The following is a 23,616-nucleotide window of genomic DNA, read 5'->3' as shown; positions in this document are numbered from 1 at the left end:
GGATGGAGATTTAGTAGACAGAGATAAAGTACCACAGCTCGTAACATGACATGTATCAGGCTGTTTTTGAAAAATAATGGAAGCAGATTGGTTAGTACTTGAAGTCCGATCACTTTATCTTCGTCAAAGGCTTGTTTATCTAAATTGCTTTTTTACACACTACAGGGCATGTGACCACCTTTGCCAGGAGTATTCAACATGCAGTCCTCCACCTGCTGTGGGACTATACATCCCAGCATGCCCTGCCAAAGTTTTGCTTGCCGTAGGGGCATGCTAATGCTTTGCTAGGGCATGCTGAGATGTGTAGTTCTATAACAGATAGAGTGCTAAATGTTGAACACTCCTGGCACTGGTGGTAGCCACCTATAATACAGAAAAATATCCCATTAAAAAGTAAATGTGTTTTATTTAATGTATTTACATATATATTTATATACAACCTTAGTTTTAGTCTTAAAGGCCATTTAACGCTCTACTTCCAGATGGCTACAACGGCCGTGACAACCAATATGTATGATGCTTTTGTCCTTGCAGGGAGAAGACGCCACACCGGTATCTATACTATCCTTTGACTCCTTTTTCTACACCAATGTAATAAAGGGGTAGGGAAACAATGGAAGGTTTGTTCCAAAAAAATAAATATCTGGAAGACTTATAGAACAGAAACTATTGATGTAAACATATTTGAGATTTTATTTAATGGTTAATCATCTTCAACATTGAAGAGTAGTACATTGGAAAGGGCTAGCCATATAGTCATACAGGCTGAGGTGACTACAAATGATCGATGCGTAGTGCAATTCCAGAACACAGTTATGTAACAATGGGGGAAAAAAATAATTGTACTGAATCAACTAATATAAGCCATGGTACAGCAACAACCAGACATACAGTACAGCAAAACATACAATAAAAAGGAACATACTACACACAACTTATACTTTTGATTCCTAAAAGTTTTTTTTTTTTTGCACACTAGTGTATGCATAATTATATGCATTCTGAAGATTGACCCCCACCCACTGCCCAAAAAAAAAAAAAAAAAAATAGTAGTTGATAAAGTTTTGAGGTGCGAGTATATTGCAGATGAACTGTTGGGGTTCACGGAAAGGTTCAGTTGAAAGACGCTATCTTTTTTGCATCCCAATAATTCCTTGTAAAGGTAGCACGCTGTTTAGGTCTTTGTTGTCTCTCAATCGGACCCATGCCTGGAAATCAGAGAAAAAGAAATGATCAGAAACTAACCAAATAACTTGACATTGACTGTGCTGATTAATTTGACATGTGACACTTGTATACCATGTGAAAGTCTGTACACAGAAAATATATTAGGAAATAAGCTGCGTCTACTACAGATGTAGCCATGCTCATCTATCCTGTCGGCCCCCATCCTGGCTTCATTGGCGGACCATGAGAAATTGACTTATGGCACACTATGGGCAGTATTCAATGTGAATAATGGCGACGTGCAGCGCTGCACATTCACCACTGCTCGCTGCGTTCCGGAGCCTCGCCGGCTCCGGTATTCAATGAGTCAGGGGCTCGCTGCCCCTGACCGGCGAATTTGAGCTCCTGCGGCGGACGCCGCAGGGAGCCTGAGGATGGTGGCAGGCAGGGAGATGGAAGTCTCCCTGCCTGCCCCAGAACGTTTGTGGAGGGGAGGTGGGCTCCCCAGTTGCCAGGCAGCACCCCGGGGGTGGCAGCAGGGGACTGGGTATATTCACTACACCCGATCATGCATATAAAATGATCGGGTGAAGTGAATATATAATGAGCGGCTCGGCTCCCGGCCCGCTGCTGGCTGGTCTGTGTAAAAAAAAAAAAAAAAAAAAAAAACAGCACATGAATAAAAATAGCATGCCTCTCCTCAGAATAAAATTCCAGATTTTTTGACACCAATTGTAAAAACAAAACATTTTATTTTAAAAGTTCACCTTCCACTTCACCATAAAAAGATAGCGATTGCTACTCGGTGAATCATGGCGAAAAAAACCTTGAAATGTATTCGCCATCTGGTCATTGAATAGGGTGATTCACCGTTTTAGTCAGAAATTCGCCTTACAGCACAAAATCGCCATAAAAACCTGGCGAATCAGCCTCATTGAATACCGCCCTATGGCGAAAGCATGTAATTACACTGCTTCACAGCTAGGTGGCGATTGCTGCAATAATGAAAACGACAGTACAGATCCACGGATGGATATGTGAAGCGGCATTGCCATTTACTGTCCACCATTGCTTCCACTTTACCTGTGTACAGTACGCAGAGCTTAGCTCCATAATGGTGCGATCCCTTGTGGCCGAGTCTCAGCCCGCCACCGTGCTGTACAGTGATTATGCTACATAGACCCTAATTCAGTCCCAGCAACCCGATGGGGAAATGTATGCAGAGTTTAGCCCACTCTTACAGAACAAAGCTCAGCCTACATTTCCCCACCGAGTCCGTGGGGCTGAATGAGAGTCTACGTAGCATAATTACTGTACAACACTGTGGCGGGCCAAGAATGATTGACTTTGTAGCATACTGTATTTACAAATTACTGTACTACATTGGAGACCTCATGCATGCATAATGGTGATTTTTGAAGGCGACATCTGGTGGACGAACATAAACATTACACTCCCTGGCAACATCATACGCCATAGCAGCTAGGTTGTTCAACGTTTCTCTACACCTCGTCTGTCGGGCCAACCGCCATAGGTAGGGCAGATGAGCATGGCTACACCTGTACATTGTTGCACTTCATGCACAGATTCAGACTCATCTGAATTATTCATCTGCAAAAGAGATGCCCGACACTAGCAGAGTGTCATGGGACCTGTTTGTCATGACTGCGGCAATGATGTACAGTATGAGGACACATCTGTACAGTATCAGTGATTTATAAGTACTCTATCAGTAGGAACCGGTAGTTCATGCAGAATCATGGTCACACTAGTGGATGTTCTCCATGTGATTCTTAAGTTCTCTGCCTATTACAAATGAACCACAGCAAAACATGTGAAGGATTAAATCTAGCTGCACAAGCTCCTACTCTTACCTTCATGAACTCCTCCTGAATCATTTCAAATTTATGTTGCTCATGTACAGCTCTAGCAGTGTTTGTTCTGTCAAACGGCTCTGGAAAGCGAAACATATGGCGATATTAAATGTGGGAACACATGGCAGTAAATGCACTCAGTCTCTTCAGATCACCTCCTCTCATTAGCCATATCGTGTATTCTCGCTTTGTTTACTGTCCTACCCTCCTCTTCTCATCTCTGTCTGCAAAGCCTATTACAACAAGGAATATAACATCTGAGGAGTAGGAAGCTGTAGACAGGCAAGGTCACAGTGAGCGGAAACACAACACAGCCTCTGGGCATTATGTATACATGATAGACATAAAGCCCTGAGAAAAAGACAGACTTTGTTTACAACACAATTAAGTGTTTTTTTTTTTTTTTTTTTTTTATGTCAACAATGAGTTAAAGGTAACCATAAATGATCAATTACATAGCTCCACCATCAGCCAGGCACCTACACCTATACATTACTAAGCTGCAGCTAGAGATTGCTGCCCCCCAACATACACAAGAGACACAAACACGTGACTCCAGCATGAGAAGGGTGATCAGTACCCCAGTGTTACATCTCAATGGGCAGGGATGTCCCAATATATATGGTAACTCATACCCTAGTCCTACACCTCAAATTAGGTACACATCTGGCATCGGTGGATATAAAGAATCCAAAATGTAGAGAGAGGTAATTTTTACCCAGACCTGAGTCCCGGTCCCCACTCCGTCCTTGCAGGGAGCTGGGCAGTGGGGAGAGAGAGATGACAGACCACCGCCGCAGCACAGCCTCTCTCCCCAGCTCAGCATAGTGCTGTCTGCTGAGCTGGGGAGAGACAGAGGCAATCTGTCATTGCTCTCTATCTGTGTACGCAAAGAGGATCCCGTACAAATGACGCCCCCCGCATGGGTGTTTGACCACGGCCCGGAGGCCCCGCCCCCTCCATTGTACCGGGGCCCGGCCAGCCTGTGGGTGCCCGTGTACAGCATAACTTATGTGGTTTCATTTAGTAAAAAGTAGGTCTGAAAATATTGATTAAAGTGCATTTTTTTTCTTGTTTTCAAATACTACTCCCTTTACTGTTCCTATAATGTGCCATAATTTAAGCATATATTTTAGTATGGGTCAAAAATATACAACTTCAACAGAAGGCAGATGCAACATACTACAATTTGGAGAATACAGAGGCCTTCTTTGAAGTGCAAATGCAGAATCCTACTCATGGCAGCAAAGGTGCCCGGACCAATCGGCCTCACCTTCCACGCAGATGTATTTATTCCTCCATTCCATGCCGCCAGTCCTCTGGATAGCTTTGCCTTCTCGGACAGAGATCAACTTGTTTTTCCAGCTATTAAAGAGAAGTAAAGATTAGTCCATAGTTCAATTAAATTATGTAATTACCACATTTTATTATAACCTTTATAACTGCAAAAAATATTTTTGAAATGAAATGAATTTCACCAGCCACCCATAGGAAGGCAGAGTGAGATTATAACCTTGTATAGTCAGAACAGGGAAAACCCCAACCAAGAATCATCACAATGTACCAACAATCAGTAGTATGTTCCTAATCTTGCTCTTTGTAACCCCAAAGGCTCACAATGTCATTCCTGCGAATTGACAGCACAACAGACTTCTGATGCCCATCACCACCAGAAGCTTTAACCAAACACATTGCCTGATGATATACATACACTACTGGTATACACCAGAGGCAAGGTGTTTTTTAGGTTGCCCCTGGATACACATTGTTCATAGGGTAAATAGATAGAAGATCTTACTAATTATGCAAAGTCAATGCTCAGAAGCGCAGGAAAATGCAAACAATCCACAATACAATACATAAAAAAATTGTAAGGTGTGATTGATGCTGACCCTTATCCATATGCGCAATGTCGTTCGTGTTCGTTAACGACCCAACCTCTCGGCTGAACACGAAGGCCAGTTTGGCTATATAGCCAATGACTCGCATGTCATTCCCGGTTACTTCTTGCCCATGACCTATATATTCTATATCGTCCGGCTCGTGTACAGTGTATGGGGCGTACATGTGGAAGGTGTGAACTTGATATCTGCACCAACACTAGGTCAATGGCCACCTGTAATTCTAAAATAAACATTTACATTGCACTACTTACTCAAACTGTATGGCAAAGTATTTGAAAAATCCCACGAGAAGGTCACCCAGGGATACTTCATTTTTGGACTGGTACTGAGGAATGTAGCGAGGAGCGTGATGGACAACCTGTAACTGCATAGAAGGGCAAAAGCATTCCTGGTAGAGAAACAGAACAACAAGGCTGGTAAAATGGTCCAGATCACACATACCTTACATGTATGTAAAAGACATTTCATACAATTAGTATTATGCTGCATACAACACAAATAGAAGGGATCCAGTGAGCATACTGGTAGTAGGAAGACCGGCGCTGAGAATCCCGACAACACTCACAATGCCAGCGCTGGAATCCCAACTGCCGGCAGCCTGATCGTAAGGATGCCAGGGAGGGTCAGGGCAAGGAACTAGAGGAAAGGTTAGGCCGGGGGGCGAGGGTTAGTCACTAATAGAGGGACAGTTAGGGTTAGGCTGTTTTAGGTAGGGTTGGTATACTGATCATCGGGATGTCACTGTTTGTCTTCTGACCGCCAGCATGCCAATAGATGGGATCTCAAAAACAACCCATATAGAAATCTATATCTATTTATATACTGTCAGTAGGACATATCTGCCAACAACATGATGATGCATCTCTGTGTTATGGAATCAGTTATCAAGGGTAACACATGCAGTTAGGTGTGCTCCTGTCTGTAAGAGCAGTTGCGTACTATAACACATGGGTAGTGAGGCAATGTTGTTGCCTAGATACACCAAAGCGACCCATCCAATCATATTGTACATACTTATCTAATGCTGTCATTCAGTGACACCGTATCATTCATACGGAGCTAAACAGACTTTATATAGGAGAAACTTAGTTAATGATAGTAAAGAACTGTGCCTCAGTAGTACTTATTATAAAGGGAATAACTAGCAACTAGATTTAAAAAATTATTCAGCAGAAAAGCAATGCAAGAGTGATACTTACTGGATATTTCTTCTGTAGTGATGGGAGGATTGGTTCAGGTAGAGCTAAAAATTAAGGTTTTTGTTTTAATTCTTTCACTTTAACTCAAATTAGGAAACAAACCCTGAATATAACTGGCACACAAACACCCACTATCCCTGGCATGGAGCATAGTACTGCTGCAGATGGAATAGCAAAGACAGTAGGCTTATAACTTAATAATTACTTTCTAAAATGTCCCCCCCAACAAAAAGGAAATGCTGTAGACTGCCTTATTATTATAGCTAAACACAGCAGTGGCTTTGTCAAAATGAACATTATACACCGCGGACACTAATAAACATGATTAACTGCTAATATCCACATCGACATCGTTTGCATCTCTGAGACGGCTGGTCGCCAAACGATGTCCGATTCAAAGCAAATAAAATCGTTAGCATTGGTTTATCCCACAAAATGGCTGCCTCCATTATCTGTAGGAGAACTCAAGGAATCCAGCAGGCTCCTTTACATACCAGCAGTGACATACATGCAGATATGAATGGAAGGTTACCTTTTAGGGAAATAAAACACACAACAGGATGACATGTCTGAACATATATTTCCCCCGGAACAGCAGTATACAGCTGCACGCTCACCGAAGGTACTGTAAAATAGCTTATACCTCTGCAGAGACTTCATCCCCCTCATTTTACCACACTCCCTTATTCTCTCATGCAGCCTCCGATGTATGGCTAATCATGCACACGGCGCCTTTCTTCACTAATGAGGACTGTTCTACTGCAGTCACAGCTGTGAGTAACAGTCAGGCCCACAGGGGAAAGAACTGTACTTGGTACACAGCCCCCACGCTCATCACTTCCCAGCCACCTCTCTGCATAGGCTACTACCACATAGTGCTGCGTCCTCACACGGCTCTATACTGATCTGACAGAACAGCAGTCGCCATGTCTGCAGTGCAGCATTGAATAGTTAACAACTTACTTTGTAAATAGTGCAAAACCATTAAAACAAGACTATAGCTGCTCAGGGTCCCGCGGCTGGCATCATTTATGCCATGATGGTTGGCCCACCTCTTAATCGCCAGTACTAATGGGCGGACACGGTTCTCTACTGTGAAAGAAAAAGAAAATATTACAATTAAACACACTACAATTCTTAATACCAGTTAAAATACCTATTAACAGGAAAAAACCAACAAACCACAAAACAAACCCAGAAATTATTTCTTCAAACAGAACTCAACAGGTCTCTAAACATACCTGGACATCACTTGCTATAGGAGACAGCACACTTATTATCTGGTCAAGTGCAACCTATTGTCCTTAAACATCCTTTTGGGAGATTCTCTATAAATTTACAATGGTGGTCTATAGAAATAACAGCTGTTATTGATAAATTGAGAGGTTAAGAGCGGTGACTTTAAAATCCCTGCAGCTAGGTAGTGCTAACATCTAAATAATCACATCGTAGAACATCTGCATGATATTTTACTAGACGTCAAGTAGTAGTAGTACGTTTATTTATAAGGCGCCGCAAAGTGTCCGCAGCGCCGTACATAGCAAACAAAAAACAAATGACAGGGTAACGTACAGGGTGTGTTGAAAAATACAGTATAAATAGGGGTATAGCTGGTAGAAATAAAATCAGCATCAGTTCAGAAGTAGGTGTCAAGAAATGCACCTTCCCCCGGCCCCAACCAAGGAGCCCGCCCCCTTCCCCCGGCCCCAACCAAGGAGCCCGCCCCCTTCCCCCGGCTCCAACCAAGGAGCCCGCCCCCTTCCCCCAACCAAGGAGCCCGCCCCCTTCCCCCAACCAAGGAGCCCGCCCCCTTCCCCCAACCAAGGAGCCCGCCCCCTTCCCCCAACCAAGGAGCCCGCCCCCTTCCCCCGGCCCCAACCAAGGAGCCCGCCCCCTTCCCCCAACCAAGGAGCCCGCCCCCTTCCCCCAACCAAGGAGCCCGCCCCCTTCCCCCAACCAAGGAGCCCGCCCCCTTCCCCCAACCAAGGAGCCCGCCCCCTTCCCCCAACCAAGGAGCCCGCCCCCTTCCCCCAACCAAGGAGCAAGCCCCCTTCCCCCAACCAAGGAGCAAGCCCCCTTCCCCCAACCAAGGAGCAAGCCCCCTTCCCCGGCCCCAACCAAGGAGCCCGCCCCCTTCCCCCGGCCCCAACCAAGGAGCCCGCCCCCTTCCCCCGGCCCCAACCAAGGAGCCCGCCCCCTTCCCCCGGCCCCAACCAAGGAGCCCGCCCCCTTCCCCAACCAAGCAGCCCGCCCCCTTCCCCAACCAAGCAGCCCGCCCCCTTCCCCCGGCCCTAACCAAGGAGCCCGCCCCCTTCCCCCGGCCCTAACCAAGGAGCCCGCCCCCTTCCCCCGGCCCTAACCAAGGAGCCTGCCCCCGTCCCCCAACCAAGGAGTCCGCCCCCGTCCCTAACCAAGGAGCAAGCCCCTTCCCCCGGCCCTAACCAAGGAGCCCGCCCCCTTCCCCCGGCCCTAACCAAGGAGCCCGCCCCCTTCCCCCGGCCCTAACCAAGGAGCCCGCCCCCTTCCCCCGGCCCTAACCAAGGAGCCCGCCCCCTTCCCCCGGCCCTAACCAAGGAGCCCGCCCCCTTCCCCCGGCCCTAACCAAGGAGCCCGCCCCCTTCCCCCGGCCCTAACCAAGGAGCCCGCCCCCTTCCCCCGGCCCTAACCAAGGAGCCCGCCCCCTTCCCCCGGCCCTAACCAAGGAGCCCTAAATAATTCTTTGCCACGTTTGCACATTTGTATAGTACAGCGATTGCGTGTCTCTGGACACGAGAAGTGTACCTGTTACACTGACCTATAAGGTAAATATCAGGTATCCATCTTGAAAGAGAGGGAGGAAGAGGAACTTACGGTATGCATAGCTTCTGAGAAGGAATGTATTTCTGATTCCCACGACATTGTTCACATTCAAATCAAACTCCATACCACTAACAAGAGAGAAACAAAAGGCAAGGTTTGACAATTCTAATACTGCAACCAATCTCAGACTCATTTACTATGTAGAGGCAATAATAACATTCATCTCAGCAGATTGCCAGAGACTCTTGCACTGTGCCAGAACTGTGGCAGCTATGTGGGGGCCAGGTCATTAACATGCACACATCAAACACTTCACATATTGCTCCCCTATGAAAAATATGTTTATATGAGACATCACATTATATACGGCTTCAAAACAGGCAGCTACAGTGGCTCTTTTATATTCAGCCAGAGTGTTGTATTGCGAGACAGCCACCAAGAGTTTCCAACGGGTCCATCAATGTTTTGGGTGCAGAATCCCTTCAATGAGTCATGTTCAAAAAACATGTTCGGTAGGTTACAGTAGTAAATTTACAATTGCAAATGATATTACAGAGGTTCCCATACATGGTCCTCAAGACACCCTAACCGTCCAGGTTTTAAGTGTATGCATTGCTCAGCACAGATTGTTAAATCAATGGACGGCGGTACTAATATTGTCAAGCAGATATACTTAAATCCTGGACCATTGGGGTGCCTTGAGGATTGTGTGATATTGCCTGGTAGCCAACTCAGGTCCTCGAGAGCTACCAACAGTTCATGTTTTCCAGATCACCCAGCAGGTGCACTGTTTACTCACTGCCAACTTACAAAAGATTCACAGCTAGAGATAATTACTTCACTTGTGATTCTGTGAGGAGACACGGAACATGTTACCTGTTGGTAGCTCTTGAGGACTGGAGTTGGCTTCCCCTGGCCTGACATAATAAGCTCTTCTTGCAATAATTCTGATCATTCCTAACTACATTCTATAGGACTAAATGGGGCCACGCTGATTGGTCAGAATCAATGTGGCCTCGTTCATTCCTATAGAGTGCCCTATAGTGACCTCACACTCACAGCAGAGCTGCCAGAGGTGTAAAAGTGTCTATTTCGCCAAGACTCAGGGATTCCACTTAGAAGGAAGGAGTACAGGAATAGCTGTACTCTTCATTCCTTAAATTACACACCGGCACCAGGGGTAAGAGAAAAGCTCTGGTTGTCCATAGTGAGGGGGGCTCAATTTTCTAGAGGCTCTGCTTGCAGCAGGATTTAGATTCTCTGGGGATCATTGGAGGGTTCTACATCGATCAGGGATGGCAAACCTTCAGCCCTCCAGCGGTTGTTTAACTACACATCCCAGCATGCCCTGCTATATTTTTGCTATTTGACCATGCTAAAACTTTTGCAGGGCATGCACGGATGTGGTTAGTTCTATAGCTGGAGGGCAGAAGGTTCCCCCATCCCTGAGTTAGATGGTCATTTTGACTTTTTAGTTAAATATAGGGTACTTATGTATTATCTGGGCTCCCATGTTAAATGCACCCCATTTTTTCATACCCCTACTATCCAACTACGCACGGAGTTGATTCTATATAGTGTGGCGAGTGCAGCGAGCCACCGTGCCCGAAGCGTGGCAAGCGCAGCGAGCCCCGCGAGGGGACGCGGTCTCATAAGAAAAACGGGAGCCCAGATATTACATAAGTACCAAATATAGTAATTCTGGACCAATCACTTAATTAACCTCTATGACCCATAGCATTAAATGGGGAAGGAGGATTCAGTCATACAAGTGCTTTACAGAACCTCAGCTGCATACACTAAAGCAGTTATGGAGAACCTTGACACTCCAGCGGTTGTTGAACTAAACATCCCAGCATGCCCTGCTACAGCTTTGCTATTTGGCCATGCTAAATCTATTCCCCAGCATGATGGTTGTAGTTCAAAACAGCTGGAGTGCCAAGCTTTTCCATCACTGCATTAAAGAGTCACGCAGGGACTTTGAACACTGCTAACTCTCCAACTTATTAAATTCAAGAGCATCATTTTTTTTTAAATCTCTCCTGTGTGACAGAGGTTGAACATTCCCCATTCACATCTATGTGAGACGTAAAGTACTAATTTGCCCATTACAGTATGCATAACTTTGGTGCAACATTAGTGATTACTTATGATACATTTTGGGGGTGTTTAAAATCTAGGTACCGTATTTATCGGCGTATAACACGCACTTTTTTCCCCCTGAAAATAGGGGGAAAAGATGGGTGCGTGTTATACGCCGATATGTGCGTGTTATACGTCGATATAGCGAGGGAGCGCCGGAGCGGGCACCCCCAGAGGGACAGGCGGCAGGACGCCGCACACAATAAATACGCTGGTGCAACACTGGAGCGGGCACATGCAGAGGGACAGGCAGCCGGACGCTGTGCAGCGTCCAGCCGCCTGTCCCCCCGCATGCACCCGCTCCAGCACCACACCAGCACATCATGTGCAGCGTCCTGCCGCCTGTCCCCCCGCATGCACCCGCTCCAGCACCACACCAGCACATCATGTGCAGCGTCCTGCCGCCCGCCCCGAAGGCACCCGCTCCAGCGCTCATATTTACCGGGATTCTGTGCAGCCTGTACGGTACTTATGCGAGGAGGCTGGCTGCCAGTGTCTAAGATGGCTGCCGGTCTTTTACAGTCCTTTTACATTACATGGAGGGAGTTGCTACCTGTTAATACCTTGACACACGTCAACAGTATTATATTATATTTATATATATATATATATATATATATATATATATATATATATATATATATATATATATATATATATATATATATATATATATATATATATATATATATATATATATATATATATTATTATTATATTCTAATGTAACATTTGAGGTTCACCATTTAATGTTTAGCAGCTGGGTACAATTAAATATAAATATAATAATTATATAATTATTATTATAAGTTCTGAGTTACCCTTATTTTGCTTCAAAGTTTTTATTTAGAAATTTTACTTTTTCCTGAGATTTCCCTTTTAAAATGAAGGTGCGTGTTATACGCCTGTGCGTGTTATACGCCGATAAATACGGTAATGCCTGCTAATACTTTCATATCTCACGTGAGAAGCTGAAAATTAGCATCGCAAGAACATTCCATAATCTGTATTTCCAGCCTGGAATAACGAAACCCGTATAAAAAAACAAAGATGGGCAGACTACTGTAGATGGTTCATATCTTCCATTAAGTTCTATGTGGAAGCTTGAATTGGAAATTTAGTTTCCCAAATTACATAAAGCAGCTTTTCGGCGTATAAACCAGACCACACAATGCGTAGTAACTGTCAAACTAGCCGACCAAAGTACTTTGTTTGATTACTGCTCAGTATATGGCACTGAACAATGGTTCAAAGTCAGAAAACGGTTGAAAAGAAGTCTGGATCCTTTGGTTTTAAAATCGGTCTAATCCACCCGACTATAGTTCCACCAGCTTCAGGCTGGGAATGAAAATTGTTTCCATGACAACAAGTTATCTGCACTATTGTACAGTATATGGGCCATATACATAGAACACACAACACCACAAATTAGAATGTTATTACAACACATCAAACAGTGCGGTACCCTGACTTTACCTGACTTTGTCCCTGAACTTTACAATTGGCACTTTTGCTCTGATTAGTTGAGGTCTTTCAATGTATGCTGAAATAAAATAAACATCATTATGGAAGTATCCAATTAAAAATGTAATGGTAAACAGTCAAGTTTAAGAACACAAGATTTATCGGCAAGCTTCAAATCAATATTATAATTTATTAAAGGGAAAATGAAGGTGATAGGCGCAGTCAGCCATGTTTTATTCTGCTAAAATAGGCCCCAGCATCATATTACAAGAGGACAGGAGCACGCGAGGCCTGAATGACAGCTTTATACAAAGGTCCTCAGTGGAGCAGCAAGCCTCACACAAACGCCAATCCTAGAGTTACCAAATGTTTGATTTATAAACAGTTTATCTTCCAAAAGATTAGAAACACTATTGGTGCACTATGGATATTTCAGCCATTGGCAAACAATGGAAAATGCACAGTTAATGCTGCTTAAAACCACTTGTCATATGGACAACTGATATGTGCTAGGGAAGCCAATCCTAGGGCATTTTTCAATCCGGGGATTGAAAAATGCTGAATCCCCTAGTAATAAACACGCCCCGGCCACGCCGTATATTTACTTAAATGTTCGGGGCAGGTGCAACCAGGGACCAGGTTGGTGGGCGGGCTGTTGCTGCCAGGAGCCGGGTGGTTGGCTGGGCGGGCTGATGCCGGGTGTTTCTCTGGGAGCCGGGCAGGGTGCGGGAGAACAGTGTGGTCGGCGCCAGGCAGCGCTTGAGCGGGTGCTCAGACGCTGCCCGGAATTAGACCGCACATGCAGTCTAATCACAAAATGAAAATCCCGGTGTTTGGGGGACAAATCCGCCTACAGTACCATACTCTCCCTATTACACCCCCCCTCATATTTTATTTTAGATTTTATTTATTATTATAATAAGTTGCTCAAGGAGGGGGGGCGAATGAACTTAAAAAAATCAAATATACTATATTAAATAAGAGCAATTGGTTTGTCAATTGCAGTCACTTACACAGCCTGTAGAAGCGTTTTTGGAGTAAGCTGAGTATAAATGTTGCTTCTGTTCTCTGATTCATCTGGAACAAAAAACAAACAAAGTTCATAAAAATCAAATAGATCACATGATTGGTTTAAAGTGTGATAGCGCACCAAAATACAGTAACGCAGAGGTTCGCAAAGCCGGCACACAAGGCACCCTAACAGTCCATGTGTTAAGTATATCCATGGCTCAGCACAGATGATTAAATCAAACTGCCTGAGGTACTAATGGAGTCACATTTCGCCAAGCATGAATATACTTCTAGTATCTGGACTCAGGGGTGAGTTTACACTTGGGAACCTCTGGTATTAGTGCCTTACATACAAGTGCACAGCTTGTATAATAAGCATATACCTACAAGAGAACTCTTAAGACAATTCCAAAAAGTATAAATCATAGACCTAATGGGATCATTAAACAGTAACAATTTCCCCACTAGAATTGTACATGCAGCCAAGTTTTGCACATATCAAATAGCCTGACATATAAGGTTTGTAGTATGTTCTGAGAATTATGTAGTGACAAAAGCATGTCTATGGGTGTGTTATAAAGTGCTACACCATGCAAGAAATCAGAATCCTAATACAGCACATGTAGGAAAAAAGCACAAGCTGAACTGAAAAGTGCTAATGCTGCCCCATAATCTAGTTGATCAAATGTGTACACTGTGCCTACACTGTGAAATCAAATACAAAAGTACAGATCTAATTCCAAATGGAATGGAAAAATCAAATCAAACATCAAATCTAAAGCAAATCAAAGCATGTGTACACACCTTTACAATCCACAGATCTTAGTACAATAGAGCACACTGTTACCATGGGCCAAGTTCACTCGGAAATATTGCGAGCACCTTGTTGAATTTACTGCACAAAGAATGTAAGCTGTTCTAGGTGAAAAGAGTTTTACTCAGTGCCCAATAAAGTGTCCACTGAGCATACGTTTTTAGGACTCACCGGTTCTTCTTTTAAAACCAAGCACAAATCTGCGTCGCTAGTTCTTGCGCCAAACCCGTTGAGCGAAGAGCCAACCAGAAAAAGTCTGCTCTCTAGAAGAACAAGATAAATAGAATTCAGGGGAAAACAACCACAGCAAGTAATTTATAAATAATTACAATGTTTGACTAAAGACATAATTGTAATCTGAGTATTTGGAAATATGGGCATCTCGTAGCCGAACGAGGCGTTTAAAATAAATAGTCTTCCTGGCACAAGTAAAAGTCCTGTCTAAGTCGACATTAACAAATAATTGGGTTGTCCCCCGACAACCCAAAAGAAATCAAGGTGGTTTGTTGCCAAATATACATTAGGGGTGAAATTTAATAGGATGAGAGATTCAGAAAGTGAAAGATTTGGTAAGAAATCTCCAGCTTATTTTAAAGCGGCAATCATTCACACTGCAAAACCAGTCTGGTTTTGCAGTGTAAATGATTGCCGCTTTAAAATGAGCTGGAGATTTCTTACCAAATCTCTCTCTTTCTGAATCTCTCATCCAATTAAATTTCACCCTAGGTCTTTATAGCATGTGGAAAACCACAACAAAAAATTTTTTAACATTATTTCTCCTTCAAAATGCTCCTAATCCAGTGGAAGAAAGTACATACGTGGAAAGATTTGCTGAATTTCCCTCTGGAGTTCTGCCCGGCAGACATCTTTCTTCTTCAAGTCACTGACTTGCTGTTGACAAGCTTGGTATAACTCCAAGATCTGCTGACTCAGCTGCAAAACAAAAATCAGAAAAATCAGTTTGGCGTATTCATGTTAGGTAACCCATAGTCAACCTCAAAATGCAGAATTCCCTACCAAATGGTTTATTACAGTAAAGTCAAGTCTGTCTATAATACTAAACTTGCAAATACCTTGTCTTTCGCAACAGGCAAAGTGGTTTCTACGTAGTCGCACAGCCAAGAATCTCCGCCAGAAGTCTCTTCAACGTCTCCGTCAGGAGAGAGCGGTGTTTGGGGCAACGGCAGACCTATGGTTCCTTCGAAGGGGCGGAGGTCTTTTAAAGGCACTGCTTGGCGATTGATCGGGGAAGGTTGCTGAGGAGAATGGTTCCGTTGCCTTTTTACATCATAAGGATTATTTCCCTCATCGCTTCTTCGCCTAAAGGATATACAAAAACACAAACAGAATGTATCTTTGTGATGTGGCACAGAGCAACTTCCACCACCAAACTGTATGCAGGAGTAGCAAACGGTGATTCTACAATACAACTGGTATGTGTCTCGAGGATAGCCAGAGGGATGGACTCTAGAGAATGTAGTTCTGTTATACTCAAAATTTGACACAATAACGCAATCGCTAAAATATAATAATTTAAAAAAACCTGCATAATTAAATGGTACGCCATAAAAGTGCAAAATATAACCGCTTGATACAGTGAGAAAATGTCAACCGTTTGAAAAGCTTACCGTAATAGGGAGTCAATATGTAGAATCTGTCTAAGTAAAAATGGTAATCTGGGCAAAAAAGAACCCAAATTCACTTTGCACGTCTTCACAATGAATACAACAGCTGATTGCTTAGAACGGCAATTTTTTTTTTTTTTTTTTTTTACAATTCTACATAATTAGAATAAATAAATTATAGGGTTTAGGTCTTCAAGCTAAATAAACTATTGGAAACAGAAAAAGTGACAAATGAATTCAAAATACAATAGTCACGTAAAGTATTATTATGCAAAGGGACACCCTGGCCTTCCAAGCTGTAATGCACAGTTACCACTGAGCCTTGGAGCAGATGAAAAAACAAGGGAAATAAGGGACAGAAGCTATTGAGCTACTGACACAACAAAAGAGAACATTGAAGATATTATCGTAAAAACAGGAGTTCTGTAAACTAAGGACATTATAAAGGTCCATTCGCAGATTGCCCGAGTTCGCACGGGGTCCGATGTTTGTGCTGTGCGCATTACTGCACCTGTGCATACGCAAACAGACTGTTTACCGGGTGCATGCACCCAACACAGCAGGGGGGGGGGGGGGGGGGGGGGGGGGGGAGAGGTGCAGCCCCTTCAGCATATAGGAATGTCCAGCTTTTCATGGGCGTTCCCATGAGAATGCTGGGCGTTCTCATACTAATGAGGCCGTGACTGTCATCCCTGGATGTCAGTTGCCCGCCCATTTCCTCCCCAGCATACATGCATATGTAAAGTTACATATGCGTGCACCTCCCACATCTTTGTGGGAGGATCCCCCTGCTCTGCAAATGGATTTGGTTGATTCAAAAGGGTGCGAATTCGCATCCAAGCTAATCAACCAGTATAAGCCCCTAAATCTCTATAGGGGCATATATACAGAGCGACTTTAGCCCTATTTCTAAGCAATGAGTGTTGATTAAGCATGGGATTGCTCCATTTGTATCACCCATTGCCTGACTAGATCTTAAATTCATGTATTCAAGATCTACTCAGTTCGCCAGTGTCCTAACCAGAGAACACTGGCTAGCCCAGATCACCCATACACAACATTGCTACGTATGTATGGGCGATCTAGTCGCCAGATGGTCCCCAAAATACAATCCAGGGTCAGAACGGACTTTCTTGCATGTAGGCTTGCAGTAATTCCATGCATGTTACAGCAATGAAATTACGGTATATTAATAAGGAAGGGGAGGTGATCTTGTCATATAAATCACCCCTCATGTTCGCTGCAAACTCTACACCACCTGTTTTCTAGAATGACGTGTTCTGGTGGTTCCGTTACGCAGTGGGGCAAATTTTTCTACTAATGGCTGGGTGAAGTAAGTCATTAATATTATGAAGAGATCACAGACAGGAAAGGTGTCTTTCAGGATGACCATTCCCCATCTATACAACATGTAGTCTCCCACTGATCTGATGTGCAAGATACGGATGCTATCCATAAGTCATGTGGTTGTCAGCAACCACATCCAAGCGCAATTGATAAGCGATGACAGATTCAAGAATGAAGCAGAACGTTTTTCACCAATAACCAGTGGAATTAACGGAGTGACTTTCCTGTGTTAAGCTCCGTACACACGGAGGGATTAGTCGCTCAGTGACCAAATTGCTGAGTGTCCCGTTTTCATCAGTGAGCATGCTCCTGGGACCATCGACCACTGCAGGGCTGATTGCGGGAGAACGCTCCCATCGACTGTTACCCTGTATGCACGGGGATATGGTCGCTCAGTGACCCATTGATGATGACTGAAATCCCCCATGTGTACGGGGCTAGGATTAGTGCAAACATTGCTGGGCAACACGCCATGTTGTTTACAGCTTGTGCTAACCAAACGCCATATATTGTGAGATCCAGATTTATAGCTACTGCCTCTGGATTTCTTTAGAAAAGCTATCATATTGCTATAAGGATACAGGTTGAGTATCCCTTATCCAAAATGCTCGGGACCAGAAGCATTTTGGATAATGGATTATTCTGTATCTTGGAATACTTTTATATTTGAATGAGGTATCTTGCACATCAAACATATGAAATATGCACATTTTATTTGTGCATGAAACAAGGTTTTAAAACATGGAACAAAGTTTGTGTACTATCTCTTTGAATGCCAAGCAATCATGTCCTTGCACATATTTAGTACCAGTAACATATCATGTCCCCAGTAGTGACAGTTACAGATGTGCCCAGTAGGTTTTTAGCAAGTACATTTTGGAGACTATGATTTTTGGAATAATTTGGATAATAATGTGGATAACGGATATTTGGATAAGGGATACTTAACCTGTATTTTGCCCTAAAGTAAAGTTAGGTTAGAGGAGACTAAATATAGCATCAGCCAATTCTGTAGTCTGCTCTGGACAATACAATAACTAGTAATGGCATATAATTTACAATAACTCTGCCTACATTGTATGTTTCTATCTAGCTCTATGTCCCACTATGCTTTACATTGGAACAGAAATACTTTGAGTAACTATGCACTAAGCTTCAGTAAGTACCAACCAATCAGATCCTGTCATATTTAAACACAGCTTTGTCACATGGCAGTTCGGAGCAAATTGTCCTTGCACTTTATCGATCTCTAAGGCTTAGTACATAGCCCCATAAATGAGGTGTGTGAAGACATGGTACACACTTTTGCAGTTTGGCACAAGGCAAGACTTTTTCCCTTAAGGTAATGTATTTTGATTCCAGCAGCAGGTGTAACAACCCCATGGAGACCCAGTTCTGCATCACATATACATCCTCCAAGGACACCAACATCTAGTGGTTACAGATGAGACCCTTTGTATATATCCAGGAGTTTAGGTGAAAAATTCTAATACTCAAATGCAAACAGCCATATAAATACACTGCTATGGTTACAGCGTACTGTAATTGGCCCCACTGCTAGTGTACTATAAATAATCAGAAATGATTTCTTCCCAATATGGTCTTTGGGGCTGACTCTTATTCACTTGCAGCTTTGTAACCACAGTTTAGTGACACTTTAGAAACTGTGCTCGCTCTGCAGGGAACACATGCATCTTTGGGCGATTCTGGGTCAGATGGATCTGTGCCGTACTTCTCTCCATGTGCAAAATGGGAGATTCTGGGTGTTACTTGGACAGACACAGTAATGTGACCTATGCCTTAGGAGTGGTGGAGTAGTGTAGCCAGGGTTGTGTCCCATGGATTTAAGCAAGGGTTTCCTATTTCAGACGGTTATCCTAGCATAATTTAGCTATAGTGCACAGTCACAATAACATTCTGGCCTGTAGTTACTTAATTGCTTCCACTTTTGTGCAGTGGAACCTGCAGCTAGTGATTTGATAAATAATACAGTTAATGGTAATCATTTAAGATTTTTCAGTATCCTTTGATGTATCCCCTCTGGCCCCATTGAATTATGCACTTTTTAGAGTTCTGTTGGGAACTTCTCTGTAAATGTACTTTCATTTACCTTCATTTTATGAATTATAATTTATGTATGGTCCCCTTCACATTTCCTTGTGTAGTAAATAATGAGCAAAATAATGATTTAGGTGATCTGCAATTGCCTTGTTTCCCCTCCAAACTATCACTCGTTGTCTTATTATTCCTCCATTTGATTTTCTTCTTTATTTAGATACATATCAAAGTTTTGCTCCTTTGTACACTGACTGGGCCATTTCCTCCCCAACTTCTGCCTTTGCATTTTGGATCACCTTTGCAGCCTCCTTCCATCTAGCAAGATACATTTCTGTCATTATTATTTTTAGTTTGTTTATATATACTAAAAAGACCATCTTTTTTTCGCTTTCCCACTAGTTCATATCGCTTTGGTAAACCATGCCGGCTTTATTTTCCTAACATTTGAGTCATAGGTCTGTTGCTTTTAGTATTGCTCTTTTTTTGTTTTTCCATCCTCTCCTGCACTCCTCCCATGTTCTTCATTTCTGCCAAGTCAGCCTTCCCTAAAATCCAACACCTTTATTGTGTGACAGGAGTTGGACCCTATCTTTATAAATAAGCCATACGGCCTGATGGTCACTGCATCCTAGATTCTCACTTACCACTTGTCTAATATCACCATTTGTCTTAAATCTAATATTGCGCCATTGAGTGGGCTTTCGTCACCAATTGCTTGAGAGATGCTCCTTTAGATTCTCCACTTATAGTTACATTTGCAAAAGACCTCTCCTAATTTCCTGGGTAAGAGCCGTTTTAAAGACTATTTATCTGGGTTTTACCTACTAAACAGCCTGTGCGAGTTCCGGGTAAATATCCCGGGTCACTAGACTAGATTTTTACCTTGTCATCATTTCCACTGACAAAAATCGCAGGTTGGTGCACGTTCACGTACAAAAACACGGGATTTTTAGGTTGGTGGAAAAGCAGTATAAATAGGAAAGTATACAGTTGCCAGTTATTCTTCATTTTAGCTGGTATTGCAGAGGTATGTGTGTAAAGAAGTATAATCACACACACACACTCTCTTCTGCTGTAATTTAATATGCAGTAGCAGTGAATGGTGCAGTGAGAACCTTAAACTAAAAGTGCCAGCTATATGTATATTGGTGTCATGCTGAATAAAATCAGCAGAGGCTTAATAGGCATAACTGTAATTAGAGCATGTCCATAAGGACATAGAAGGGACATGCATCTAGGTCCTTCTTGGTCATTACATCTAGGTAGCAGGAGTACCCACACCATTCGCATTCATCAATACATGTATTCAAGCTTATGTTCAATGTACTCAAAAAGCAGATCTATACAAATAGCTACAGATAACATCACAAATGATAGCAAATGTGCAGCAACAAATAGAAAGGGAACAGACACTTACTTTCTATTTTGGAACGGAGACGACCAGGAGCCTGTATTGACTAGTGGGCTGTGATTCCCGGGCAACCACTGCTGCGAGGAACCTGGGGGCATTGCCAGAACATTGCCCCTCATCAGCATTCTGGAGAGACTAAAACATGGTCATGTTATCAAACATTTGTCATCTAAAACAAGAAATACCTGAGAATTGTAACAAATCAGCATGGGTACAACGATCTTACCAAATAATTATGACATTATTTGAACATTCTTTTCATCAGTATTCGAAAATATGGTTAAATTATTTATTCAATCCCTTGTACTGTACACAAATAAGCAGTGATTAAAACTTCTGTTTATAACCCTTTTACACTGCTGCAATATCCCAGGTTTTTTCCCTCATGGACCCAGGTCAGCAGCAGTGTAGAAGGGGTCAACCAGTGTTCATTTACACAGTACTTCTACCCAGGTCCTGACCAGGGTGGAACACGGACAGGACCTAGGTAGTGTAAATGAGTATCCCGGGTCGTCCGTCCTGTTTACAGCAATGGGCATGCCCAACCTCCGGAAAAAAGCATCCGGCAGTCAGTGTAGAGGATGGGCCCCCCACCGTACTGTACTGTGCAGACAGCAGCGGAGGCAGTGAGGAGGTGGCATCCATTCACCTCGCGGACGGGGGCAGCCCAGCAGCTTATCTTGTAGCTGTGTTTGCCCCCAGCACGGCGGTCTGGTGCGGTGATCCCGGTGCTTGGAGATGACATCTCCAAACGCCACCCCCATTTACACTGTGGGTGGGCACTGCAGTGTAAACGGGGCAAATCCCGGATCCGACCTGGCTTGGAACCGTGTTCCAAATACCAGGTCTGATCCAGGATTTTGGTGTAAAAGGGTATAAGTAATCATAGTTATTTTGGTAAATACTGAAGAAATTAATAGGTTAAAGTCACCCGTTTCACATCGCAAGACCAGGTCGGATTGGGTCCCCCATTATGCAGAGGGCAACCCAGGTTTAACCTTTCTTATAACAAATTGCCAGATTGGTCGACCTGGGTTATAAGCTCTGGTGCTTTCACACGGCATCTCAACCTGGATCCATAAGCCACCAATCTGGGAATAACCCAGGTCCGAGGTCCAATGTGAAAGCGGTAAAAGAACTGTATCTTCTCCCCGGCTCCCGGGTGCACATAACCCACCTCTCCCGGCTGCACATAACCCACCTCTTCCCGGGTGCACATAACCCACCTCTCCCTGGCTCCCGGGTGCACATAAACCACCTCTCCCCGGCTCCCGGGTGCACATACCCCACCTCTCCCCGGCGCACATACCCCACCTCCCGGCTACACATACCCCACCTCTCCCCGGCTCCACATACCCCACCTCTCCCCGGCTGCACATACCCCACCTCTCCCCGGCTGCACATACCCCACCTCTCCCCGGCTCCCGGGTGAACATACCCCACCTCTCTCCGGCTCCCGGGTGAACATACCCCACCTCTCCCGGGTGATCATACCCCACCTCTACCCGGCTCCCGGGTGATCATACCCCACCTCTACCCGGCTCCCAGGTGATCATACCCCACCTCTACCCGGATCCCGGGTGAACATACCCCACCTCTACCCGGCTCCCGGGTGAACATAACCCACCTCTACCCGGCTCCCGGGTGAACATAACCCACCTCTACCCGGCTCCCGGGTGAACATACCCCACCTCTCTCCGGCTCCCGTGTGCACATAACCCACCTCTCCCAGACACTAAGGAGTACATACCCCACCACTCCCCGGCTCCTGGGTGTACATACCCCACCTCTCCCCGGACTCACTTGTCATGTTTCTGCAGGGAGATGTGCGCCTGGAGCAGCGGGTCGGCATCCAGCAGTTTCCTGAACACCTCCCCGGGCTGGTTCTGAGGACGTGGGGAGGGTATTCGGAGCGCACTGTGGCCCAGGCTGGGGGAGTTAGGGAACATGCTCCTCCAGGCCAGGGCCGCACATTAGCCTGGAGATGCCAGGCCGCGACCGGCCGCTTGCGGAAATGCTCACCCCGGTCAGGAAGTTAGATACAGTGAACGGAGTAATGGCGGCCACCAGCAGGCCCGGTAACGTGACTGACGTCAGACCATTCGGGGAATAGTCAGGGAGGAGCAAAACTCCAGGTTGATCCAGTTCTGTCACGTGGTTATAGGCAACCAACCACCGTGCTGAGACAGGCAGCGCGCGCGCCCCCTGCTGTCTAAACAAAGCCACTCACGTGACCAGCCGTGTTACTGAGGGAACCCGTCCTGTAACCGCAGTGTGTACAGCGCTCCCTGGTGGCATCGTCCTGGGTCACATTCATCAATTGTGCAATAGTTGCCATCGATGGTCATCAACGGCAACATGGGAGGCCATCGATGGTTCAACCCACCGATAGTTCAATCCATCGATGATCATCCATGTTCTTCTTTCAGTGAATGTCCCAGTCCGAGTTCGTCGGATGCCGGATAAACTGATTTTTTTTTTTTAAAGGACTAATCATTTACAAGGCATGGGTTTGCGCACATTAATTTACACAATTGAAAGCTACTGTCCAAACAGTTGTTATTCCCTTAGAATGTACCTGTAAGCAGGCATATCCAAACTCTGGCCCTCAAGCATACTTGCCTACTTTTGAAAACTAGTTTCAGGGAGATTATAGTTGGTGGTAGAACTTTTCACAGCACCCCATTGAGGGGGTGTGTCATGCGCCACCCAAAGGGCGTGTCTAGTTCCATATATGGAGATATTGTGAAAAGCGATTGTGAATGAGGCACCTAGAAGCACGGGGGTGTACTGCTACATCT

General features: G+C 44.5%; 1 protein-coding gene across 2 annotated transcripts; it reads right to left on the bottom strand.

The window, feature by feature from the left end:
- Window positions 1–669: 669 nt before the first annotated feature.
- On the bottom strand, window positions 670–22,966 carry TENT2 (terminal nucleotidyltransferase 2). 2 transcript variants are annotated; one of them, XM_083152326.1, is made up of 14 exons: window positions 22,619–22,966; window positions 20,822–20,950; window positions 15,448–15,694; window positions 15,193–15,307; window positions 14,546–14,637; window positions 13,563–13,626; window positions 12,562–12,628; window positions 8,995–9,071; window positions 7,108–7,236; window positions 6,145–6,188; window positions 5,197–5,333; window positions 4,315–4,406; window positions 3,042–3,121; window positions 670–1,208 (listed from the first exon to the last, which is right to left on the bottom strand). In XM_083152326.1, the coding sequence occupies exons 1-14, from the start codon at window positions 22,762–22,764 to the stop codon at window positions 1,128–1,130; spliced, it is 1,500 nt and encodes a 499-aa protein (XP_083008452.1). In that variant the 5' UTR covers window positions 22,765–22,966; the 3' UTR covers window positions 670–1,127. The 2 variants fall into 2 exon arrangements, with proteins under 2 accessions (XP_083008452.1, XP_083008460.1); XM_083152334.1 differs by having other exon boundaries at window positions 22,838–22,964.
- Between the last annotated feature and the right edge of the window lie 650 nt (window positions 22,967–23,616).

This window comes from Crinia signifera, chromosome 1 (genome assembly GCF_055691185.1).
Source record: "Crinia signifera chromosome 1, ASM5569118v1, whole genome shotgun sequence".
Taxonomy (NCBI): Eukaryota; Metazoa; Chordata; class Amphibia; order Anura; family Myobatrachidae; genus Crinia; species Crinia signifera.
The sequence above is the reverse complement of the archived record's forward strand: the minus strand, read 5'-3'. Positions and strand labels throughout refer to the sequence as shown.